Source organism: Seriola lalandi, unplaced genomic scaffold, assembly GCF_002814215.2.
Source record: "Seriola lalandi dorsalis isolate HSWRI2012SDOR001 ecotype SW California unplaced genomic scaffold, Sedor1 jcf7180002054942, whole genome shotgun sequence".
NCBI classification, from domain to species: Eukaryota; Metazoa; Chordata; class Actinopteri; order Carangiformes; family Carangidae; genus Seriola; species Seriola lalandi.
The window spans coordinates 372366-397649 of record NW_019525493.1 but is presented as its reverse complement, the minus strand read 5'-3'; the positions used below and the strand labels follow the sequence as shown (position 1 = coordinate 397649).

The 25284-nt window shown below is 41.3% G+C and overlaps 1 protein-coding gene across 1 annotated transcript in view; it reads right to left on the bottom strand.

Annotated features, from left to right (window-relative positions):
- dcdc2c (doublecortin domain containing 2C) overlaps window positions 1-25284 on the bottom strand; it is a 42133-nt gene that overhangs the window by 11120 nt on the left and 5729 nt on the right. The window contains exons 8-10 of the mRNA XM_087170281.1: window positions 23375-23475; window positions 22711-22839; window positions 22349-22441 (exon numbers count right to left, since the gene is read on the bottom strand). Of these exons, the coding sequence (XP_087026407.1) occupies window positions 22349-22441; window positions 22711-22839; window positions 23375-23475 (323 nt within the window). The remainder of the gene's footprint in view (window positions 1-22348; window positions 22442-22710; window positions 22840-23374; window positions 23476-25284) is intronic.

The following is a 25284-nucleotide window of genomic DNA, read 5'->3' as shown; positions in this document are numbered from 1 at the left end:
GCATCTACCTAAAAATTTTTCTGTCTTTATCTTTCTCTTTTTAAAGGCAGCTAAAAGCAGCAGCGTGACAGTGGGGTTTGAGTTACCGGCAGTTTGGATTGGTCCGTTGTCTAAATATGTCCCCAGAGGATCGTTTCAAATGTGTGATTCCAGGTCCTGTGGGAAATAACAGCAGTTGTGAATACCATATTGACGATGTTCTTTGCTCTCGTGTTTTCACTGACAGATCGGGATCCGCCGTAAAGCACAACGAAGGAATGATGTCGTAGGGTCACAGAATTGAATCTATGGAAACTGCAAACATGGATCATGTGAAGACCATGTGAAGAAAAACTGCTTTATGCCTTAAACAGTAGGAAAAGACCAGAAAAGCCTTGTGTGACTCGACCGACTTCACCAAAGTGTAATGTGAATTTTTTGTTCATTTAGTGTATATTGCTGTAGACAGTCTACTGGTAGGACTTTTTTTCTGCTGCATTTACACTGACTATATTACATATATAGTACCATTCATTCTAGTTGAGTGTCTTATGCAAATTCAATACGCTCTCATCTCTACAACTTCATTAATCTGCAGGTGCATCCATCCTGGCCTACTTCTTGATCAGGCTCTAGCTCAATACTCTTCATTAACTGAACCTTTTTCCAGGGAATATTCAATCTTAACATGAGCCAGGTCAAGCAGGACCACACAGCCGGGAATTGTGATTCTAATCGTGTAGAGGAGGACAACATACACCCATACTTGTTTAATTGGCTCATATAGCCATGTTGAGCAGGTGCTGATAACATCCCACATGCGCTGTTTTTCATATGTGCGTGGCTCCTCCACCATCGCCCCCCTCGTGCCCAAGAGAAGCAACGAGGGCAAGTAAATGGAGAGTCTGTTTGAGATATCCTCTGAGTAATTTCACCCTTGTATGTTTGAGGCTTTTTAGGGGTTTCATTTGGAGAACCCTCACCCCCTCCCCTCCCCACTCCACGCATACACTATTATATAAAAAACATTATTAATATTCACCAGAAATTACTAAGGAGAGCAGGAGAGAGCATTGCCATATCCAGATGGATGCCCCTTAAATCTGTCTTCAATTAGTCTCCACTAACTTACATCTTCCAGTTGAATTCTGATTAGCTGATCTGGCAATTTACTCAGCCTGGCTGGAGAGCACTTGGTCCCCCTCCTGAGTGCAACCTAGCTGCTTTTGAGTATTGTGAACCTTTGATCAGTGCCCTCTTATTACCTATAAAAGCCAATACTATTAAATTTGCATTGCCTCATCTCCTTGTCCGCAGTACTTTCTCCCTCTTCTATATCAAAGATCATAGGCTCATGTAATGAAAAAAAAAAAATCCACTGATCTATAAAAGTAAAGCCAAGGACAATAACTTTTAGTTAATATATCTCACATCTCTCCAGTGTGACGATGAACCTGTGGCCTGTCTTCTTCCTCTGTAGCTAGCTACTTCCCTCTTGTGGACAACCAGGACACCGAGATCCCTGAGACACTTACTGAGGTCAACATGTTCACTTTCCTCCTTCTTGCACTTTTTTTTTTTTTTTAAAGCACGGGAAGGAGATTAGAAATGTGTATAACACAACAACAACTCTACTGACATTCATCGTCAGGGTCGGCTTCACGCTCCCCCACCTCTTCTCCCCTGTCTCTGTAGAAAGTGGATCACCAGGGGACCTAAACCCTGCCCATTAACATATAGAGTCTTTATTTAAATCCCATTCACTTTTCCATCCATTTAGAAGACTAATGCCAGCAGGTTACAGCGATGGCATTGCGTGAGGCCCTGATTGAGCTTCAATTTGATCATTTTATCTGACTGTGAGGTAAACAGTATCATGATGGATAAGATCTCATTACAATAGGAAAGTGAGAGTTTAATTTCCTGTACATGTTCCATCTTTATTAATGTCAGAGGCAGCAGGTCGTCAATTGCATTACAGGCCGTGGTACTCGGGCTAGGCATCCTGCTTGACACAAACGAGGCCAGCGAGCCAGCTGAAGGGATTACATTTGGCACAATCCTCGAGCCAATTTCGATCCGGTTTTGGCATTAATGCTGCATCTCACAGTGTAAAATTCTTTACAACTTCTACTATAAAAATAGACTCCAAAACATTAAGTGTTTTGCCGTTTAATTCATCTACATTGTTGTCATCTCAATAAGTCTCCTCCGGAAGTCTTGAAAGAGTGGCAAGAGCCCAGCTGGTGTAGAAACAGCAGACTTGTCTGTCAAGAAGGAAACTACAGAAGAAGACAGTGACTATCACACCCTGACACTATCCGTCCAGTGAAAGAAAGAATAGGGGAAAAAAAAAAAAAACAAACTTCAATAATAAACCTGTCAACACTCCAATCTGAATACCCAGGAGCCACGACTGTCTCAACTCTCCTCCCCCTGGCGATAGTCATCATCACAGACACTCTCCTGAGAGACAGCATCTCATCTATCAGTCAGTCACACACACACAGAGACGCACACAAACACACACACACACTCCTCATGACATCATCTCTATTTGTCCCATTATACCCTTAACACAGTCTAAAATACCTCCGCTGCTCCAGGAAGGGAAATGTGGAAGGTTGAGGGCTGTTGAGGTGTGTGTGTGTGTGTGTGTGGCGTCAGTGGCTTCATTACTAGCGCGAGCTATTGCCTATGCCTGTCGCTAAGACTCTGAGACAGCCTTGTTTGTTTGTTTCCCCGCTCTAATCCTCAGTTAAGGTTTGACGTGCGGAGCAGAGCCTTAGCTGTGTTACCCACAGGCCTCTGGGAGCTGGTGCGCCATGGCATGTACCAGGAAAAGAGAGAGAGAGAGGCACAGGAGACCTACACCCCCTGCACCTGATCATTACCATGCTAAATTTATATTGATTGCTGTAGCTTAAGAGCTAAATGTGAGTTATTCCCCTGACGCGGCCCCTGAGTATGATCTGTGGTGGTGGGCTGCTGGTAATCCAGAGAAACCACAACATGTGCGCTGTGTTTGGCCACAGATATGGCAGTGCACATTATACAGTACCAGGGAGCCTTTATGTATATAAACCTGATCGCCCCTTCCAGCAGTGATTTTTAATGATGAGTTGCACTGCTCTTGGATTTCACATGACATCCAACCTTTTCGTGCAGACACTTACACGGGGAAGGGGTGGCCGTATAGGAGCGGACAGTGGGTGGGTAGCTATGGTCCTTCAAGACATTCCCAGCTTTTTTCTGCCCTTGCTCTGCTGGAGAAAAGTTGTGTGTTTGTGGTGTCTCTTCCTCCTGCAGGCAGCTTTCATCACACATATGCATATGTGCTTGCCCTTGACATTATCATCAGCAGATTTGTCCTAGAGGCCCAGAGGTAAGGTTGAAATACTGCTGAGGCTTCTGAGAGAGCGGTCCGCTTTAGAGAGTGTCCGAGGGCTAAATACGCACCCAGAGACGGAGGCAGAGGAAGAGGAACGGCTCAGTAACTGAACCTAGCAGAGCACCCCTCAGGGGACAGCAGTAATTAAACAGTGATTAAATTAAGGGGCAATGCGGGCAAAACGCTCACTGATTGACACTCTGCTGGCTCCTCTCTCTCTCTCCCTTTCGCTCTCTGTCTCTCTATCTCGCTCGCTCGCTCTCTCTGCGGGTTCAGCTCTGTCGTGGAGCATTGCTTTCTATTGACCTCCAATTACTCACCCACTCTGAATTCTTCAAGGTCCAATTTTCAAAAACTATTTTCTTAACTGTGTTAAGAGCATGGATCACTGCACACTTGTTTCTGAGAAGGCTGAGCTGCAGGGCTGGAAGGCAGAAGTTGAGTAAAGGGGGCAAAAAAAACACTTAAATGCATAGTGTCTTTGTTCCTCCAATACTATCAATGTTTACTTCAGATAAACTCACAAACTACAATCGCTCTAGCGTTGCACCCAGAGTACTATCAGTCTTTACCACAGATAGACTCACAAAAGTACAATCTCAAGAAGCTGCCGGTGATTTAAAAAGCGTACTCGTGCGGAATCCAAAGTCTCCCCCTTTTTGAGCCTGTAGTCAGGCAGCTTTAGAAGTGCCTTATCAAATACTCTCCTGGGGTGGGGTGGGGTGGGGTGGAGGGATACTATAAATTACCTTTGGCGACTCCTTAAACCCAAAGCAAATAGACAGACAGAAGAGCTGAGCAACAGCAATAAAACCAGCTTTAACAAAACAATCTGAGAAACCGAGACACTGAAATTGCCTGCCACCGAATCTAAAATTCCCCACACGTTCCTGGCTTACCCTGCTTGCCACAATGCCCCAGGTCCTCAGCCCCCTCGTATAGATTTTTATAAACAAGGTCTTGTGCTTATGAAAATACATACTGAGGGTCCTTCAACAATCTGTTAAGTCTTCTGATAATGAAGAAAGTCCTCTTAGTGTGTAATACAAATTCAAATAGCTGTATAGAAATGGATTATGGGGCAGACAAAGAACAGGGGCCCACTTTAGAGGATGAGTTCAAGATGACAGGTATTGATTAAGTGTTCAATGAGAGCACGCCTATGAAAGGCCAGCCACCACACAGCTCATGAAAGAATCATATAGCTCATACACAAGGCACTCAGTAAACATGCAGGCGTGGAGTGTAGGCGTGAGCACATTCAAACTTGTCATATCTCTGAACAAATAGTTGACAACCTGCTTCGTTTTCTGTGGTTAAAAGTCATTAAAAAATAATATCAAACTTTTCTTATGTATTCTTAATGCCTGTTAGTACCTATACATCTGGTTAAGCATTGAAGGAAGCAGACATCAACAAGAGCAAGAGGATGAGAGTACCTTTGTGGATGTGGTTTTGCCCAGAAAGACTGAAATGATTCCTTATGCCGGGATCCATTATTCTTTGGTTTGAACAGCGCAGTTTGACACCACACATTCCTTTACTCTCGGGGACTGGTATTGGAGGGAAAAGAGGAAGGATGTTCTCAAAGATAACATGTGAATTTAATTTCTTGGTGAAACAGCGGAACTGGGAGACTTAGCCCTCTCGAGCATAAATTGTGCAGCCGATTTGCAGTTGTCAGAGTTTGTGATGATGCCGTGCGAAGACAGCCATAATCGCAACAGCACTGCCAGCCCTGACCCACCTCATCATCCTTGACATTTAGCACGGTGCTGTTTCTCTCTCTCTCTCTCTCTCTTCCCTTCCTCATGGTAAACAAATGTTTTAACCCCAATTTGTATCAGTGTAACCGGCAGACATGCAGCGACACGAAGTGTGGAAAACTTCTGAAAAAAGTTGGCGGAAGAGACGGAGATAATACAAGGAGGGAGGGGGAGAAAATAGCAAGTAAATCGAGAGAAAGGCATGAGGGGTATATGAAGAGAGATAAAGACAGGGGAAATAAAAACAGAGAATAAGAGGGAGAGAGCAGACCAGCGGGGAGGGCGATCTGGCCAGACTACCACCTAACAGGGGGTATCTGAGACTAATCTCTGAGGAAAGCTGTCAGGCCCCTGCAGACAATGTTCTGATGGAAAAGAGGCAATAAATGCTTCTTAAAGCTATCATAAATATGCAGCTTCTCGCGTAACAGTCGCTGCTCAGACCCGGGTCGGACCTCATTATCCTTCGTCTGTACTAGCAGGTTTGCATGCCAAGTTACAGGCAAGATCACTAAAAAAAAAAAAAAAACCCTTAACGTAAGCCTCAGTGGGATATGTGGCTTACTTCCGGGACTAGAAAACTGCTAATCAAACCAGAGGGTTTTTTCTTTTTTTTTCCTTTTTAAAAATCATACAGTGAGCGGTGCTGGAGCGGAAAAAAAAAAAATCTATACTTCACTTGTGAGGTTTGGTTAAATTTCAAATGCACTCAGACAGTAATTGTTAGAGTGGAAACCCAAACATTAAGTATGTATGGTTTCTATTTTTTCCATTATGTGTGGAACTATGTGTGGCTCAAAGGTGAATCATATGAATAATCAAACAGTATGGAAACATCTCCAGTTAAATCAAATATATCAGAAAGGAGGATTTTACAGACCCATCACCCAAATGTTTTCAATATACAATTTGAGATCCATGAATAGAACTGACAAAAGACACATTTGACTTGATTAGCTCTTGACATTTCCCTCCATGAATGAAGGCAGGAGTAGATAAGGCAATCACAGCACTGACATAGTGTAAATATATAAATATGCTCATTTATCCTGGTCTCCAGATAAAGACATAAGGGCACATAAACGCTTGAATGGACAACGTCTCTCAGCAGCCAGCAGGTCCATGCCTGCTTCCCTTGCCTGTCTGTCTGTAGAGGCTGACAGTACAGCAGCGTGCCCTTCATTATCACCGGGTAATGCTCATCACAACGGCCGTGGCTTTTCTCCATAAAAACCCCCAAGTCTCACTCACAATGAGAAATAGGGGAGATAAGGTGCAGGAGACCATTTCTCTTGAAATTCACGACGGCAAACTCATCAGTCATGCTGTCAAAGGCACTGGTCTTGGCTAGTTTGGGATTTATGAGAAATAATGATGGGTTGAAAATAGCCGGTAAGGGCTTTGCTTTTACCTTTGGTTTGGGAGTGTTGTGTATTGAGGCACGTTCTGCATAAAACCCAATTTCTTTTGTCAGTGACCCTTGCACTGATTTCACATCCAATCTCGCCATGTCTGGGTGGTTTGGTTGAGCCTTTTTGAGTTGGCGCTGACATTTCTGCCTCACGTGATAAAAGAGTGCGGCAGTAATAACTTTATTCAAAAGAGCGTACCATCACCATGAGCATTAAGAATGGGCGCCACTCCCTTTGATTCCCAGAGTATTATTCAATTGAGGGTCAAGGCTTCTGCGCTGTTAATCACACTTTAATTCATTTTAAGAATACTAAATCTGACTGAAGAACATTAACATGGACCTGTCCTCTCCCAAACCGTATCTGAAAATGGGACAACAAAACAGTAATAGCATGTGTCAAACACTCACATTTTCTCTTCAAACTAGTGACAGCCGGTGACAGATGCTCCCAGTGCAATTCTCTTTGTAAACATTCTGGGACGCACCATCATTCATGTAGGAGCACTTATTGTGATGTACCACAAGGTCTATAAACTTAATGTAAATTATTAATTCCAAAGTCATTTGAAAGTGGATTTCAATATTGTTGCAAGGGCATCATGGTTGAGTCATACCACCGCGCAACTATAGATTATAGTCAGGGGGACTTTTAATGGGATCCCTATGGGACCATACCGCGAGGATGTCCTCAAGCACCAAATTATTAGTCAATTTCAGATTATCAAGTTTATTAATTACTAGTCTTAATATATCTTATGAGAGTGCCAGGAGATATAGCCTAACTACCTAAAAGCTGCAAATGAAATGCTCGGCATACATTTATATTAAACATATTAATGAAATGCAAGATTGGCTGGGTGTGTAGCTCGCCTTTTACCTGAAAGTTCATGAACCAAAACGAAGGCACACCTGCTAAAATTGTTCAAAGTGCAACATTGCTTATAACCAAAGTGTTGAGTTTGGGGCAATTTCGATTCAAGTGTGTGAATGAGACCTCTTGAAGCTTGAGGGTACTTGGATCTGTGTGGAAATTAAGCCATGAGATTGTAGCTGAGGGGACGGCGGATTGACAGCGACATTAGCCCCTCAGCACCTCTGCTGTATCACAGTATGGCTCTGTAAAGTAGACGGACAGGAATAGCAAATTAAATCGTCTTAATAGTAGCAAGGGATGTACAGTCAGGTTGGTTTGAACTGCGGGACGGTACAAGTGCAGAATATCAAGGGTGGTGTTTTTAGTGGAATAAAATGAAGTGGCTTTAAAGTGTTTTGGTTAATGGGCCTACTCAAACCAACTTCATACAGAAGGCACTGTCATATTTATACCAATTTGAAATGAGCTCCTTCACAATGCCTCCTGCCCTATTCTTGAAACAAGTTTATAGGTCATGCTCAATTTTTTTCTGTTGATTTGGATAAATGTATTAAATTCATTACATTACGAACCTAAACAGACAGCGAAGAGTTACTCAGTGGCAACGGAGTGAGAAAACACTCGTAGCTCCTGCTTTGAGAGCCCTCTGAGCAGGTGGCTTTTGTTGTGGCTTTGTTGATGGTTTTTTCACTTGCTGTTTTTCCCCTTTCCAGGTTCAGTGACATCACATTGCTTTGCCACAAAGTCTAACCTTAATGTAGACAAAGCCAAGTCGGCAAGTCTTTGCACAAGCAACATGCATGCATGCACACACTTTTAACAGTAGGAGGTACACAGAGGGAGCAAGGCGTTTTTCAATGCATTTAGATGAGACCTTTAACAAAGGTCCCTAATGTAGATATCAATGAACCAAGGGACTGGGCTATCGGAGCGAAATTGGCTGACGGAGGGATGTCACCCCTGTGCATGAAAAATGATGGATCCCATTTGTAAACTTCTCTTCTACCGTCCTGCCCCTCCTCTCCTCCTCTACCCTCTGCTCACGGACACATGCACATACCACCCCCCCCTCATCACCTTCTCCGCCATTGGTTATTAAACAAGGAAGCAAACCTATGACTTTTCTGGCAAATAACAAGTGGTCTGGTAAAATTGGCACTTTACTGGTCATTTCATCTGACTGTCAGAGAGCCCACAGAGGACCTGTGAGATTTCCTGTGATGACAGGATAGATTAACATCATGGACTTCGTTTTTCATCTTCCTTTCATTTTCCATACTGCTCTCCAAGGACGTCAACAAAATGAAACCAATATCTATGAACCCACAAACAAACAACCAGAGCTTTCCAAATATTAGATCTTGTATGTTGGATTGGACAATCTACTGTTTCTTTCCACTCACTCCATGGTTGGGCTTGATTTGAAAGGCAAAGGCAACACCTAAATCTACCTAATTCACTGAAGATGAGGAGACTGCCAACATGTGCTTGTTGTACCCTGAAATAAAATAGATTGATATCTCAAATATAAAACTTCTCACTTTTCCAAAGTGTGTGGCTGAGATCTAAATGCATACATCAAACCAAACGATATACAACACAGGCCATGCATAATACAACAATTTACAGAGCTTGCAGAAATCATGCCAAGCATATAAAGCATGATAAGCAACATAATATGCATACTGAGCATTTCTAAGGAAACAATGATATATTGCTAATCATCCTAGAATGAATTACTGCATTTTTAAAAAGCGGTGTGTTGAGTCAAAGGTGTAGAGGTTAATATAGGCAAACAGGCATCTCCGCAGGAAAATGAATACTTCCCAGTGGAATGTGATGGCCAGCCTAAATGCTGACATTGTGGTTTCAGTGATGGAGTGACTTTGGGAAGGCTTGTGGTCTGCCAGTGTTCAAAGCTGTGCCTTGAGGGTAAGAGGTAAATTTGCTAAGTTAATCACATAATGAGGCCAATTAAACATGGGAGAACCCAGGTGAAATGGGAATTGCCACAGAGCCTCCAACAAATGAGACTCTGTAGCTCGGCTGATTCCCTCTCCGGACAAGAGCTGGACGACCGAGGTTCAGCTCCAGTAATCCTCTACTAAGTATTCACTTCCACATTTATATGGTGTATCTTATTAATGTATGTACAGTATACTGGATTAAGTGTCTATTGGGTGAATTAACTTTAGCGGGAATGTGTACATTAACATACAGAGTAGACTGGATCAAGGCTGCAAGAGACGATTATTTTCATTATCCATTAATGTGTGTGTGTGTGTGTGTGTGTGTGTGTGTGTGTGTGTGTGTGGATTTTTCAAGTAATGATCACTCGTTTAGTCTATAAAATGTCAAAACTGTGAATAATGACCACTGTGATTTCCAAGAGTCCAAGGTGATTTCTTCAAATTGCTCCTTGTCCAACCAACAGTCAAAAAAGACAAAAGATATTCCAATTATATTGTATAAAACAGAAATTCTCATTTCGAGAGGTAAAAAAAAAACAAGCGTTTTTGCATGATAAATGACTTAAAGCCTCTGGAAACCTTTGTTCGAATGTTCGAACACTTTTGCTTATATCACAGAAGAGATTTCTGTATTTGCATTTTTGTGTGTGCTCTTAAAAGTGGGCAGGACCTGGTTGGGAAAAAGTGATTTACATCCGTCCACCAATCAGCATCACTGTGTCTGAATCAAAACCAGACTCCTATTGTTTGCTTATGTTTCCAACTGGCAGTCAGTCTGATCAAACCACACCCACATACTCCTGATAAAGATAATGAGATGAGTTCTTGACTGTTGGATAACACATAAGGATGTTTCTCCAAAAGTTTAACTTTGATTGTTGCTTATTTAGTCATACATACTATTTGTAATGTCATTAAGGACAATTTAAGATTCTTAAGTTTTTTTTTTTTGTGTTTGTTTGTTTGTTTGTTAAATCATTTTTGTCATCCAATTAAATGACTAACTTTCAGAAATAGTCTGAATTCATGCTGACAATATTCAGAAGGAGTGTTGCTGGAACCTTGAATGACACCAGACCTGCTTCACCCAAATTACTGCTGAAATTTATCAAATATTCCCTGACATTTCACCTCTCCAATCACAAACAAGCATTTGGGTGCCTGAGCCCGCAGTGGGTCCCCCTTGATTATAACTGCTGGGGTGCGTTGTTGACCGGAGTACCTGAGTGTTTGAGTGCTCTTGGAGGATCTACAGGAGGATAAATCACTCCAGCAGCAATTAGACCTCCCTGAGTGCTTCCTACATACCTGTAATTCCACAGGCACAGCATGCCTGAGGTCTAATATTGTGAGGGTTATACACTGAACAAGATGAATGACAGTAAAACAGTACATTCATGTGCCAACCTCTTACACATAAGAGTGCTAAGAGCTCAATAATCTTGGAGTATCGTCCTCTTCTAAATCATTTCAAGTTCACGTACAGTTTTAAGGGTTGGAGTATTATGTCTCTTTGCTTCACAATACGGAAATTCCTTCATTGTAACTGTTCATCGACTGAGCGCTGAGGCCTGTGTGTGTGTGTGTGTGTGTGTGTGTGTGTGTGTGTGTGTGGGTTCAATGTGAATGCAGAAGAGAACTAGCCAATCCTGGTTGCAAGCTGCAGGGTTACCATAAATGAAAAGCTGCATCACTGTCACGGACACAACACAAAGCAATAAGGAACTGCAGAGAGAGCAGTGCATTAAAACATGAATACATGGGGAGATATATTGACTCTAATGAAAGAATATTTCATCACCATCAAGGGTTTATAAAAGGCCCCACCACTCTGCCCACCAGGATCCATTAATCTGGCTGTAGAGGATTTGCGTAGGGAAAAATGGACAAGGGAAATTAAGGCAGGCACATTTTTACCAGATCATGTTGCGATGATTTGTTAATAAAATGCAAAGCGAAGGGCTAGATGTGAGACAGCGACTAAAGCGCAGCCATGATTTAGACTTAATCCGTCATTATCCCGCCTTTGAAGTGACCTCACTGTGCATGTTCCCACTGTGACCCAGAAGCACACTCACAGCTTCTTCATTAGCCAGGATGAAACAGAGCCACAGCACATGTGACTTTGATGTCCTGTCCTGTCCACACAGACCCGCAGACATACAGATACATACACACACGCACACACATACACACACACACACACACACAAACATACAGGACACCTACATCCATACACACTCACACATCACAGATATCCTTATCAGACTAAACTGAGGCATGGAAAAACATTATGGTTTTTAATCAATTATGGCTCTCACCTTTGGGGCAGCACATTCATTACATATGATAGGAGCAGCTAGGGACAATATTCCAATTGCGTGCTGAGATTGAAATGAAAGAAATTGTATGGTTAGAGGGTAGACAAAGACTGCAATTTCACACAGCTGAACATCCCTGGCTGGATTTACATATGTGCCCACAAAAGGCCCATACTGCATGTGATTTCACTGATGTAATTTATGTGTACCCAATGATTTATCATCCTTAGATCACTGTGTAAAAATCAAGCACAGATCTCCTAAAGAGGCCTTCACATGCTGCCAGTAAATGATAGCTGTTATAAAAGTTTATCATGACAATGAAATGGAATGAATCAATCAAAAAGGCACAGGTTGCCATCATGCAAAACGGTGCCCAATCAGAGGTGGTTATTAGGTAGGAGGTCAAAAAGATTGAATACATGCAGCATTTGCATGCAGCAACAACGACAATACTCATACACTGAGTGAAAAAGGCAAGTGTTATTAAACCACAAGCTTCAGACAGTTAGTATCACTGTTCAAAGAAGCATCCCAGATGTGCTGATAATTAATTTTGATACACACATCAAAAGATGCCATCAATAGTAACAAAATGGTGCCCATACACAGCTGTCCAGTGAGCTAAACAGCAGACTAAACAAAAACAGAGACCAGCTGTTGAACTTACTTTAACATACTGAAATGTGAAACTATACATACAACTCAAAGAGAAACAGTTATGGAACTACTGTAGGTAGGCAGTAAGTAATACTAGTCTGTACATTCAGGGGCGGCACAGGTCAAAGTTTAAAAGATTCCTTCAACAGCTACCAAAGTGTGAAAACCAGGTGGGAACCCGGGGCAAGTTTCATGATAGCTGAATCTAGGAATTATGACTATACACTGCAAAACAAGAGGGAAAACTGACAGATAATGTACAAGGTCAACAGTAAATATAACCATTTAACTTCCATTTCCCTGTAACACCTTTTATTTAACTCAGAATAAAAACAAATTTATTTACCACTGATTGATGGCCACAGGAACCCGAATACCTGACAGTGATATTTGCTGAAAAGGATTTCTTTTTTATTTTTTATTTTTTTAGACAAAACTGGAGGAATTTGAAATTGGACAAGCCTTGGTTGGTTTGTTACAGTTCATTCAGTCAAAAACTCCACTCCACAGACTTGAGAGGATCAAACCCCTGAACTTGAACTTGGCAATTGCAAACACAGCATTAGGATGCTGTTCTCTGGGCTGAAATATCTCACTTGGGGAGGGGGGGTATAGATTATTATGTTGAACTAAGTATGTCACCTTGGAAAAAATAGATAAAAAATATCTCGATGTAGCACACTATATAGTATATTAATGTATATTTAAGCTTTCCTATAACAAAACGTGTGATCCTTAAAGAAAGACCCCATCTGTGTATCTGGCACACAGCCCGCTACAGTCTACTCTCTTACACAAAAAGGGATGTGAGCGTCCATGCGGTTAGCTGCACAACCCACGTTTGCTGCATGGTGTAGAAGTAGAGTCCTTTCCCCAGGCAATGGCCCGTCAGGCCAGACAAGCAGGCCGGGTGTTAAAGTGTGAGCTGGGTACACAGAGTAACAACAGGGCCATCTGCCCTGGGAACGCACACATCCATCTTACTAAGGACAACCAGTCTGGGAACAGATAAAGGAAAACAACAGGGGGAGAGAGAAAGCGAGGGAGAGAGGAAGTACGAGAGGGACAGAAAAGGAAGCAGTAGGGAAGAAACAGAGGAAAAATAGACATGGAAAAGCAAATGTGTACATGCTTTTGTGTGTGTGTGTGTGTGTGTGTGTGTTTGTGTGTGTGTGTGTGTGTGTATGTGTGTGTGTGTGTGTGTGTGTGCAATGTTAGTGGTGGAGGGGAGCTGCAAAGGAGCAAATGAGTGAAGACAAGTTTAACAAAAAAATATCTAGATGGTTTGAGCTGAACAAATGACACAAGCACATAATGCAGGTTTTTCTGTCATATTGCTGTGATCATTTACAGACTTAGAAAAGCCTGAAGTGGATATCACCTGTGGCACAGAATGATAACAGGTAGTCAGAGAAAGGCTGAACTGTTGTAAATGAATGAGCCAGCTTTACTTTTAAAGCTTAAATTTAAATTCTACTACAGATAAAAGCACAATGTAATTTCTTCAGTGCAACGCTAGGAACCACCTGAAAATAACATAGCTGAATTATGCAGTGTTTTTAATTCAATATTCATAATCCATTCGTGTATCTGCAAAACAGAATATTATTCTCTTTTATTTTATTACACATGACATCAGGAAGGTCAGTTGAGAGGACAGCAGTAAGTCTCGGCTCCCACCGTCATCCCTGCTTCATAACCATCTGGATATGACTCTAAACAGTGCAGTCAGCAATCTGGGTGCAGTGATATCATCTAGCATTCTCCATTTGTTTTTATTTTTAGACCATTTCCTCATCACTGTATAATCAGTATATATGGTGCCACTGATATGGCACTCTTTTCCTCTCCCTGTCTCTCACACTCACTCTCTCTCTCTCCCCCCTCTCTGACTCCACATTACCTTATCACACTGAGAGCTTTTAGCTGTGCTTCCAGCCATTAGCTTCAGACAGTGGGTAGCTACCAGGCTGGAACGGAGAGAGAGGGAAAGTGGCCTCCTGGTGGCTCTGGATGATGTCAGTGGCGAAGGTCTTTTTATAACACCACCTGTCCATCTTGTCTGTGAGGAGGCTTGACGCAAGTCTCAAGGCACAAGGCAGCATCTGCATGAAATGACTTTCGACAATTTTCATTTCACTTACACAAGATACAGAAGTTCATAGACACTTTTGTCCAATTGAGCCTGGTATAAAACTTCCATTACAACCACAATGTGCCCTTGACCACGGGGCTTGAAACTGAAACTGCACAACAGCACAAAACCTGTTTGATAGCTTGTGATACAAGATTGTTGTGGGACAGCTCCCACATTGTACACGATTTTTACTAGAATGCTGTAAAGACGTGTTTATTGTTAATTTACCTAGGAAAAGATTAAAAAGGACAGCGTGTACTATCTAAATAGTGGCTAACTGTTATTTTGTCCAATCCATCATTTACAATCACTGCAATTACATTACAGCAAGTGATCAGATTTAGTTTGTGCCCATTATTTCCAGACAACTTTGTGTGAACCGTAACCAACACAGACCTTTAACACTTTAGCTTGAAGCCTCCATTCAGAGCAGAATAGCTGATTTAACATCACATTGAGAACAACTGTTCAGCTGCTTGCTAAAGCATTGGAGCTGGTCAGAGTGCCCGCCATGTGAGACGACTGACATGTTATTGACAGATGGCCAGGCTCCTGCCCTCCACAGGAGACTTCTAAACCAAACAACCACTGGATACACCGAGGTGATCCTCACATCAATATCAATCAATTATTCACATATTTGTGCTGGCTCGCGAAAAGCAGCTTGACTGCATTTCATAAGTGCTAGACCGACATGCATTTTGTAGGAGGGGAATGGAGGGAGTCCAGCTATTACCCATGTGTTTGATCCTACTGTTGTGGTGAACTAACTTTCGCACCGTCACAGTGGGACACAGAACTGCGATTAAGTGGGTCAATGATTCTTATTGTCTGCATTACAGCCATTAGCTTTTATGGAAGAATACATCATGTGCACCAGTTCTGTATTTGAAGTTACACGCAGAGATGCCTGTTTTATTCATTTTCAAATTTCTTTCGACACAAAACCGAGGTCAAGCCTTAAACTTTTCCGCATACTAAGTGCACTTGAACTGAATACATAACTAGGGAGGAATATTTTTGTGTGGGTGCCTCAGTTATAGTACATGCTGAAGAGGAAGAAGTGGCAGTAGCAATAGTACTGTTGTTATGCAAGCAGCTGTGTTTAGTGGCTTTGGCAGTACTTGAGGGAGATCTAGTTTATTATTCCTTGTTTAGTCAGCCTCTCTGGACTTTTTCCTTGAAGTGCGTCATATGAAGTACAAAGCAAAGCAATACTACACTGCGTTTAATAAGAGGTTTGCTTTAGTACATATCATCACACACTCTCTGTTTCCCTCCATCATGCTACACAGAGATATTAAAGCTGTGCCCCGAGGTCAGCGGCAGCAGCCCTCATTCTACCCATCACTATGCCCTTGTGTTGTTCATAGCCACCGCTGTGAGAGGCAATGATTCTTTTTTTTTTGATCCACTCCAATATCATTAAGTTATTAGTTGATTTCAGTGGATTTAATCAGCATAGTAATTCCTCTCCATGGGAAGATAAGTCTCTCTCAAGAGCAGTTACGCCGTCCACTATGCCTGCTGATTAGACACAAGCCCCCAAAATAATTCATCAGAAAACTGCAAAAAATAATTTATCAAAAGTGCTTCTCACAAAATCCGCTCAGGACCTTTGCTTCTTAATAATTAAACTCTGCAATTAGGCATCTTACCATGCGCTCAGTGTGAGGCTCCATGTAATATTCATAACCATACATAATTATGCAATATATTCACTGAAATAAGAGGCTATATATTCACGGTGGGGCTGTCAAGAGGCAAGACATTTTTATTTGGTTTATAACACTGTTTCATCTTATACATGAGCAGCTGGCTTCTGGAGACAGAAGTGAACGAGGACGTCTGGTCCTTAGCAGTCTGACACTGTGTTCTATGGCTTTGGCTGTTAAAGGAAAAAGAAAGAAAGAAAGAAAGAGAAAGGGGGGGCAGGAGAGAGAGTGAGCACTGAATGGTGATGCTCTCACAATGGGAGCCACTAATATCAAAGTCTATCTGCTGGACACAACAAAGAGATACCTTAGTGGTATCATACATTGACCATAGTCAACACAAGATGCAGAAAGAAAGAAGAGGCATTAAATTAAATGGAGCTGAGATGGGGTGCTGTCTCGGGATGCATTGTATGATAAATTATACATAATGCTCATCCCAGCATGGTAAAGAACTATAGAAAAAACAGTCCTGAAGCCCTTGATGGTGCCTGAAGCAAATAAGCAACAGCAGCGGTCTACAGTGGACACACTGTGGACAAGGTTGGCTTTCATCTCAAGATGCAGTTCAAAGCTACAGGCTACGCACAGAACAAACTGGCAATCAAAGCTAATGTGTAACTGGGCAGTGGTGCACTTCAGAGAGCCTGTCGTCTCGAGTGCAGCTGAGATCACACGCAGACGCTTCTCTCACATCACAATGACTGATTTTTCAACACACGGTCTTTGGAACTTATTATTTTTCACCATGTAAATGTAAAAAAAAAAAAAGAAAAAAAAAGAAGAGACTTATTGCTGTTGGGAGCTGCTGCCTTTTGAAGGCCTTTCATGACATGTATATGATGAATGAGAAGAAAAGTATACATTTCCCTCCAACTAAAGGCTCAAATTCTCCCTCAGCGAAGCCATCCCCAAGGATACCATTTGCTCTTTGCCTGAATAAAAACTTTACAAGGATGGGTGAATGAAGCAGAGGAATAATAAAATAAAATGTACTCTAGTGGACTAACATCCAAAGAGCACTTAATGTCATACATATCATGAAAGTGAAGCTCTTTGTAAAGGATTTCATAAGCATTTAATATCCATACCAAGCATATGTAATGTTCACAAGTTCTTATAATGTGTTACAATAACATGGAACAAGCTGTATCGTCATATGGTTGATGAGCGGTGCTATGTATGGAGCTTCACTACATTTTATGTAATTGCGATCAATCAATGAGATACTTAATTATATCATTTGTATATTACATACCTTTTGAATGAATGCCATGCAGATCAGAACAAGGGATGTTAATGTTTCATCTTTCCTGGAAAAATTTGAGAATAAAAAATACATTGGTTATATATAAATATTCCAGAGTCAAACCATAATGTCAAGACTTCTTACACTTAATAATAAACAAAACTAGTGTGTTTTTCTGTCCCTTACATATACTGTGCTGCAAAACAATGACCTTTCAGAATATGACAGAATTTTACTGTCGGTATAATACAGATGTGATTAACATAAATAAGAGTTAAAGTCAAATAGGCGTAAAGGTCGTCACTCAGGACTGGTCTCGGGCCCGCAAGGTGATTTACAACAACTTAATTTGACTGTGTGGAGTAATTTATCTGTGACAGAGCAAGCCATGCAACTCTCTGCATGTCGTGCGCACATACAGGCGACAATATGCCATGACTGCACACATCTCACATCTACCCAATCAGTCAAGATGCTTTACAACTTCTGTCAGAGGCCCTAACAGTTCTCATAAATAACAAGGCCATTGTACATGGTGCCAATAACTTTTGAAGGAGAATCTAAGCCAAACTGAACCCAGTACTATCTCCTATTTTTATACATGGAAGTCAAGATGGAATACCCCTGGTAAAGTATGTGAAGTAGGCAGGGGAGAGTAAGTACTTTGATGGTAAATCTGCTTTTTAGAAAAATCCCTGATATTTTCACTCAGATGAAAAATTCCTTTCCAGTATAAAAACTGGCACAGATTATTGACATTTTGATGCAAAGCGAGTGGCAAGCAGGTTTGATTCTGTTAGAGATCACTTGAATTTCCTTTCACATCCCACTTCCTGCCTCTATGGCTCTGAGTCTCCAGTCATGCTTTGCAGATCTGTGTCATCTGCAGATCCGCTGTGACAGTGAAGGAATATGAGGTGTGAATGATGCAGAACCATTCATAAACACCAACAACAATATAATGTGATAGGGACAGAAAAATGAGTACGTCGGTCTGGAGCCGGCAAGCAAAAATGTGCTGTGATTTATTTCAAATGCCCCCCGCAGTGCCCATTGACATTCTGCAGGGAAATCATAGCCAGTACTACAGTGTACAAGGCTGCATCTCGACCTCTAGTACTATCAATATCGGGATAATTGAAAGAGAATACATGTATACACGTAAAAATCATACGCACGTGTATGAGAGGAACATTTGATGAGAACTGCAGTCTGCTTGATAACTGCACATATGTGCATGCATATGGATGCGTATTTGTGTGTTTTTATGATTGCATGGATGGCACGTGCATGAGTTAGGGAGCCTGCTGTTAGCGCAGGATGCAGTGATTTTCCTGGTGTCGCACTGACAGAGCGAACCTCAGATTGAAGGGCAGACAGTGATAACCACCTGCAGAGATTCACATCCTGTTCCATTAGTCACCTTTGGAATTTTCACAAGGGACTATAGAGGATACGGGGAAACCACTGAATGGGCCTCACAAGCAAAGCCTGTGTTTTTTAAGCAATTAGAATGAAATTGCCTGAACCAAGTGAAAGGCACATTCCCCAAACAAAGGAGAATGTCAAGTTTACATCATTGCCTTGGTTTGTGTTTTAACACTATGTTATCTTCTTTTCCCCAATAATCAAATGTGTATAGCACTTATTTTGTATTTTTTCAGATGTGTTCTGTTCTAGATCAATCAAATAAAAGCCAGACCATGCAACTACTTAGAATACAAATTCATGGATAAAAACCATGGCTGTCATGGTAACAAGGTACATATCCTTCTCATTCTGTCTGAGTGGTTCCAAATTACAAATGACATCGGAAATATAAAGACCGGTGAATAATCCCAGGCTCTCAGCATGGCACACCTTAATGTGCAGGTGCCTTTAATACTAGAATAAGTCATCTGAGATTGGGGAGGCAAAAAAACCCAACTAAAGCAGATGGTCTCCATAAAGCATGGCGTAAAGCTCTCCCAGATGTTGAGAGGTGGTTGCGGATCTAGTGACATGCAATGTGAGGGTGGAACTGGTAATGCAGAGTGTATTAGTGGTCTCTTTATGGGTGCATTAGGTGCTGTGGAGGGTAATGTGGGGGCTGCCGCTGCTGCTGCCTGTGAGCTACTACCAGGCTTTATGCTTTGATGAACCTACCCTTGAAAAACCAGGACATCCGTGCCTGTATTCTGCAGAGCCTGGAAGACACCTCCTTCTCTTTAGCCTCCTGGAAAACATAAATCAGTTTCTCATATCATCATCTAGTCATATTCAATGCATATGAAGCTCTAATCAGTAAATCTGTCAGCTTTCTCCCCTTTTAGTGATATATCAGATTCATAATACTCTCCCACATAAGCAGTAAATCTCTGACGAAGCCTATGTTTCTTAAAACTCAAAGACAGAGTTGCATGAAGCGGAGAACTTGACTTGAAAACAGACACAGAGAGTGGAGTAACAGTTCAGTTTAGTTCAGTTTTGTCTCTGTACTGAAAGCTTCAGTGCATTCTAAAGTGTCATCTCTCTCCTTACCACTAAACAGCGGCCCAGACAGGAAGCCAGAATAAATTTCCCCAGTTCATTGTCCCCGCTGAGGACTTGCAGAACATCTCAGTCTGATTAATGGCTGTACACTGTCTAATGAACAGTAATTGAATGGTATAATGCAGCAGGTCCTTAAAAGCCCAAAGGAATCGTCTTCCTCTGCCTAGCTCACTGGAAAAGCAAGGCGGTGACATTGTCTACAGTTGATTATAGTTGACCTTGCATGGGGCGAATAAGGCCTTTGAAATGGCTAACCTAAGCTTCGGGGAATAGGAGCACGGAAAACCAGCTGAAAGACAAATGAAATGGACTTGGATTGGAAAAGGAAAGGAATGGATCAATGCAGTGGTCAATAATGATTCGATTTTTTATCACAAAATTCTTAAGAAGAGGAAGACGATTGATCAAACATCCCTAGCTGTATTGGCATTTCTAACAATATTAATTAAGAAAAAATGCTTAGCTGACTGGTTGATAAATCAGCCAATATTGTTAAATCAAAACAAATGATAGTTGTAAACACGATACCACGCCAGCGAGTGCAAATCTACCCTTGTCCACATTTCCTCAATGTGTATGACATCCACAACATAGACCGAGTCCCCCCTCATGAAATCAATCAGCTCCTTAACAGAGTGCACTCTAAAGGAAAACCCAACCTTCAGAAAGCCCAACAAAAGTCAGTCAAGTGATTATAAGAAAAGCTTTGATAAATGTGCATCTGACTCGAGCTCGCCATCCTTCGCTCTCTTCCACTGAGATAGCCTGACTTCACTCCCAGCGGACATCTCCACTTGGCAGAGATGCTGAATCTCGTTATTCTTTATTTGGCCTGGACCACACAGGTCAATATCGCACGCACACCACTGCCTCGCCCGTGTACTGTCTGTAAATGTATTCACTATTTAAATTCAATGCAATAAATCATTTAAAGCTTCGGCTGAAAATGTAATCATGTAATTGAATTTGGTCATCAATATCTACTATATACATGCACATATACGGGAGTACACGGGGCATTTCACAAGCACATATGAGCACCGTAGTGGGAGGAAATCTGTCCGAACTCAGCTCAAAGTATGAGTCATAGCAGTGCAGTTATCCCTCATTATTATTCACAGCCCTCTAAATGATGAGGTTGCTGACAGCGAGACAGCGACAGTCTGTTTGGCCTCAAAGGGAAAAGAGGAGAGTATGCATGAATGATGGTTAGACTTTAAGTGAGGTAAGTCTCACCTGCAGCATCATTATTTCTAGTCTGACAACGACTTTTATAAATATAATGTAATCCTTGATAAAACATGGGTGAAGATAAAACAGAATTGCTGCAAAGAACGGTTTTGGTAAGGTAAGAGGTGCTCTGTTTAAAAAAAAAAGGTCCCTTTATGATGTCCACTATAACTTTCTACATTTTCTAGCTTAAATGATGTTCTTAGCACTGACACAGTTTTGACAACTGTACTGTAAACTTTACTTTATTAGAATCAAGATGTGTTCTTGCATGTTTTCAACTGGAGAGCTTGCAACAGAAATCCTCCCTTCTCCTTACGTCAGTCTTTCTTAGCTGAACAATCAAAAACTGCTTGACAAGATAATTATTGCAAAAAGTAGCTGAGTCTGTATAGGGATTATTATTATTATTATTATTTTCCATTATCTAATGGTCATTCCCTGCAATCCATAGCCAATCTGAATCAGCAACATTCGTGTATGACTAAAAGCGATAAGTAATGAATTAAACTATTGATGAGGTCTTTAGCCGGGGTCATAACTGGCCCCCAGAAGTCAATAATTATCCCGATAAGAATATCTTTATTGCAAAAGTGCACACGGCAGCAAAATCATCACCACACCAAAACATCCCCCTATGGTGTAATTGCCACTGCTTGAAATTATAGTTTTCATTAAAACAAAATGTTCAAGGTTATTGATTGCTTAAATAAGACTCAATATCTTCTCATTTCAAAGCTGAATGAAATTGCTTGGAATAGTAATATAACCCAACTACAGTGTGCATTCATCACGGTTACACTGCTTCATATTGCTGTCCCTTGGGGATTATTAGAGCAAAATAAGTGTATTTAAATGAGTGTAATTTCTAGGAACCAAAGATCCATGCAAAAACATCTGTATGCACAGCTCAGCCGTACTTCATCACTGTGAACGTACACAACAACCATAGGAAAAGACAGACATCAAATACAACCACATACTGTTATGGAGCTAAACTCTAATAACCAACACAAACTTCTGTGTATTTTTTTATGCTTGAGGCTGTGATACATACAGTATCTTTGGCTGCAGCTGAGCTTTCAAAACTCATACTATATAAAGTTGTACCTGGGGCTCAGGTGTCTTTAATCCTGTGTCTTCAGTGCCAGTATTGTGCCCTGTGACTTCTACTGACTCTCCTTGCCCTGAAGAAGGGTTGCACTGGTAAATACACAGAACACAAATAAACAGACAGAACCATGGAGACAGAAAAACATGTTATACACACATAAGATTAAAGTATAGTTGCTGGAAGCAGGTCTATGTGATGCTCTTGCAATTATGGAAATGGTGATTACCATAATTGCTGGTTAGAGCACTTTTATGTGACCTAATCCAAAAGCAAATGAAAAAATTGGACGTAATAATAAAGTAAAAATGAACTAAACGTGAAATGCTAACTACATAAAACTTATAATAAGGGTACTTACATCCTTCCTGGAACCTTGAGACAAAGACCTCTGCAGACACAAGACGTCTGAATCATGGAGGGGGGCCTTGCAGGGACTCGCAGAACAACTCCTGTCTTCATACTCCTCTTCAACTGTCTTGGCCTCAACCTGCAGGAAGGGAAAAAAATAAGATCCCCCTTGGCTTACACTGTACTGTACTGCTGTATTGATTTTGCTAAATATTTATATATTTATGTAACTTGTTCTATTGAGCATTCATTAGCCTTATACTGAGCCGAACATGATACTGCACTGTGCTAGAAGTATATTCTTAATTCTGTTTGAAGCTGAAAAACACACAGAAAGGTAAAGCTTAATGGGAGGAAAATAGAGAGAGGATGGTTAATTGTAAGCCATGTATTTTACAGCAAAACAGCTACAGCAGCTGTAAACAGCTTTATATTTGGCTTCAATGACAGCAAGTTGTAAAATTATCAGAACTGATGAGTTCAGTTGGTAGCATAGGCTACTGTTAATTTAACTGGAGTCAACACATGGGCCTGTGTTTATCTTTGGTGATGTTGATGATAGCGTTTTTGGACTGGATTCAATTCTTACTTCCTGTCAGATAAACAGAAGCTGTTCAAAGATCGCATGCTAAAGACCTCATCAGGCTGCAGTACTGTATTGGGTTGTGTTTTACCTGATCAATTGGCAGGTCCACTTTCACCTGGCGGTCCTCCTGCACCTCTGCTGCTCCTGCCATCTCACTTCTTTTGTTTTGCGCACTGAACACGCTGCCCTCTGAGAAAAGTGATTAATCACAATTACCTCATCTGCTGGCAGTCGCCGTCTCATTCTTCTGCACTCTCATTCTCTCTCTCCCTCTCTATCCCTACATCCCTCACTGCCCTCCTGTCCTCTCCCTTTTCCTCTACTGTTCAACTTCACAAGAGATCAATGTTGCTGTCAAGCCATTTATTTATTTAGAATGGTCCCGCAGACGAAAGGGCCACAGAAAGCCACAGCTGCCATGCCACAAATATGGCCAGCCAGCGTGAACTTTCAGTCCAGGGTTAGTCCCTGACAGTGACAGGTTGCTCTTGATGCATGTGGGGAATAGCTTATATGGCAACGTTACAGTTTTTCTGTCCTTGTAAACAAACTCCTTTTTGTGTGCAGCTGCTGGATCTGATACCGAGTGGAATGTGAATAATGAAAAACACTATAGAGCTTGAATCTACTTCAATAGCCTCAAGTAATTTCATTTAAATAGTAAATAACAAAGCATGGTAGATTAATCAGTGATAAAATGAGCAATGTATAGAAAAATTGATTTGGTTCATATGTTTAGCTCAAAGAGGAAATTACACAGCTGCAGAACATGTAGACTTTATTTTTCTGTTTCTGTTTTCCAGTCAGGGATTACTTTTGGATCTCCTTCTAGACTAACTTTTGTTAGAAAAAGGCAAGATGATGAAATAAATCAGCTGCCATAGGCTCTGATCCTGTACCTGCTGATGGTTGTGAACACTACTTGTCTTTTGAAGGGTTCTAAGAGTCGATTTAGTTGCAGGGAAAACTCATGACTTTTATCTTTTTAACTGCTGGGCCTTTGGTGATGACTTTTATGAGAGGAAACCATACTATAGGCATGATCAGGTGTCCAAAACATGGCCAAAAAACTTCACTCTGGCCTAGCTACCGACAACAGCATTATATTGACATGAGCCCCAACAGGAGAAAGACATTATTTTTCTAGCACTATGAAAGTAGGCAGGTTTCAAACGATGGCAGTTATCCAATTTATTCTACCACATAATATCATGTTATTCGTGGCCCAGGATGAGTCTTTCAAGTTGAGTCACTGTGTTACCGAGCACAGATGGTAAAACAAACAGCCATGAAACAGTGCCTACTGAATAACTAAATAGAAGAAGACAGTTACTCTCTATTAATGATACACAGAGTATCAGCCCAACTGCTGAAATGTTCAAACCCATCAATCTAAAGGAGTATTTTGTCACTTTTATTATCTTCTGTCAGCATTATTTGGTATTAATAACATATTACCATTTTGAGTACCACATCAGGAGAAAATTACAGCATTTTGTTTTCCCCCCACATAGTTAGCAGGGATTTCTGGATTCATATTCAACAAAATGGCCTGATTGAATTCATCTATGATTTAAGCCCCCTTGACGGTGTTTGAAGTCTTGTTCTGTTTAATATTCACAGAAAAGAGTCATGTTTCTTTCAAAGAGCAGGGAGCTGTGTTCTGTTTGGACTTTAAAGAACAGGTTGAGAATTCAAAGAAAGCTCCTCCACCTGCCAAACGGTGGATTTTCTCTCTGTTTGCAAAACACACACCAGACTCCTATCTCCACATTCACACACAGAGGAACAAGTAATGGTGCACACTCCTACATGTGCACAAATGCGGTGCCCAAACACATGCATATACATATAGGGTTGTCTTCAAAAGCCAACAGGTTTTGACATGTTGTCATAGAAAGAGAGGATGGGCTGGAGGGAAAAAAAAACACACTATGAGGACAGAGGGGCAGAAGAGAGAGACAGAGAGAGAGACAGAGATATGTCTATAGAATTACT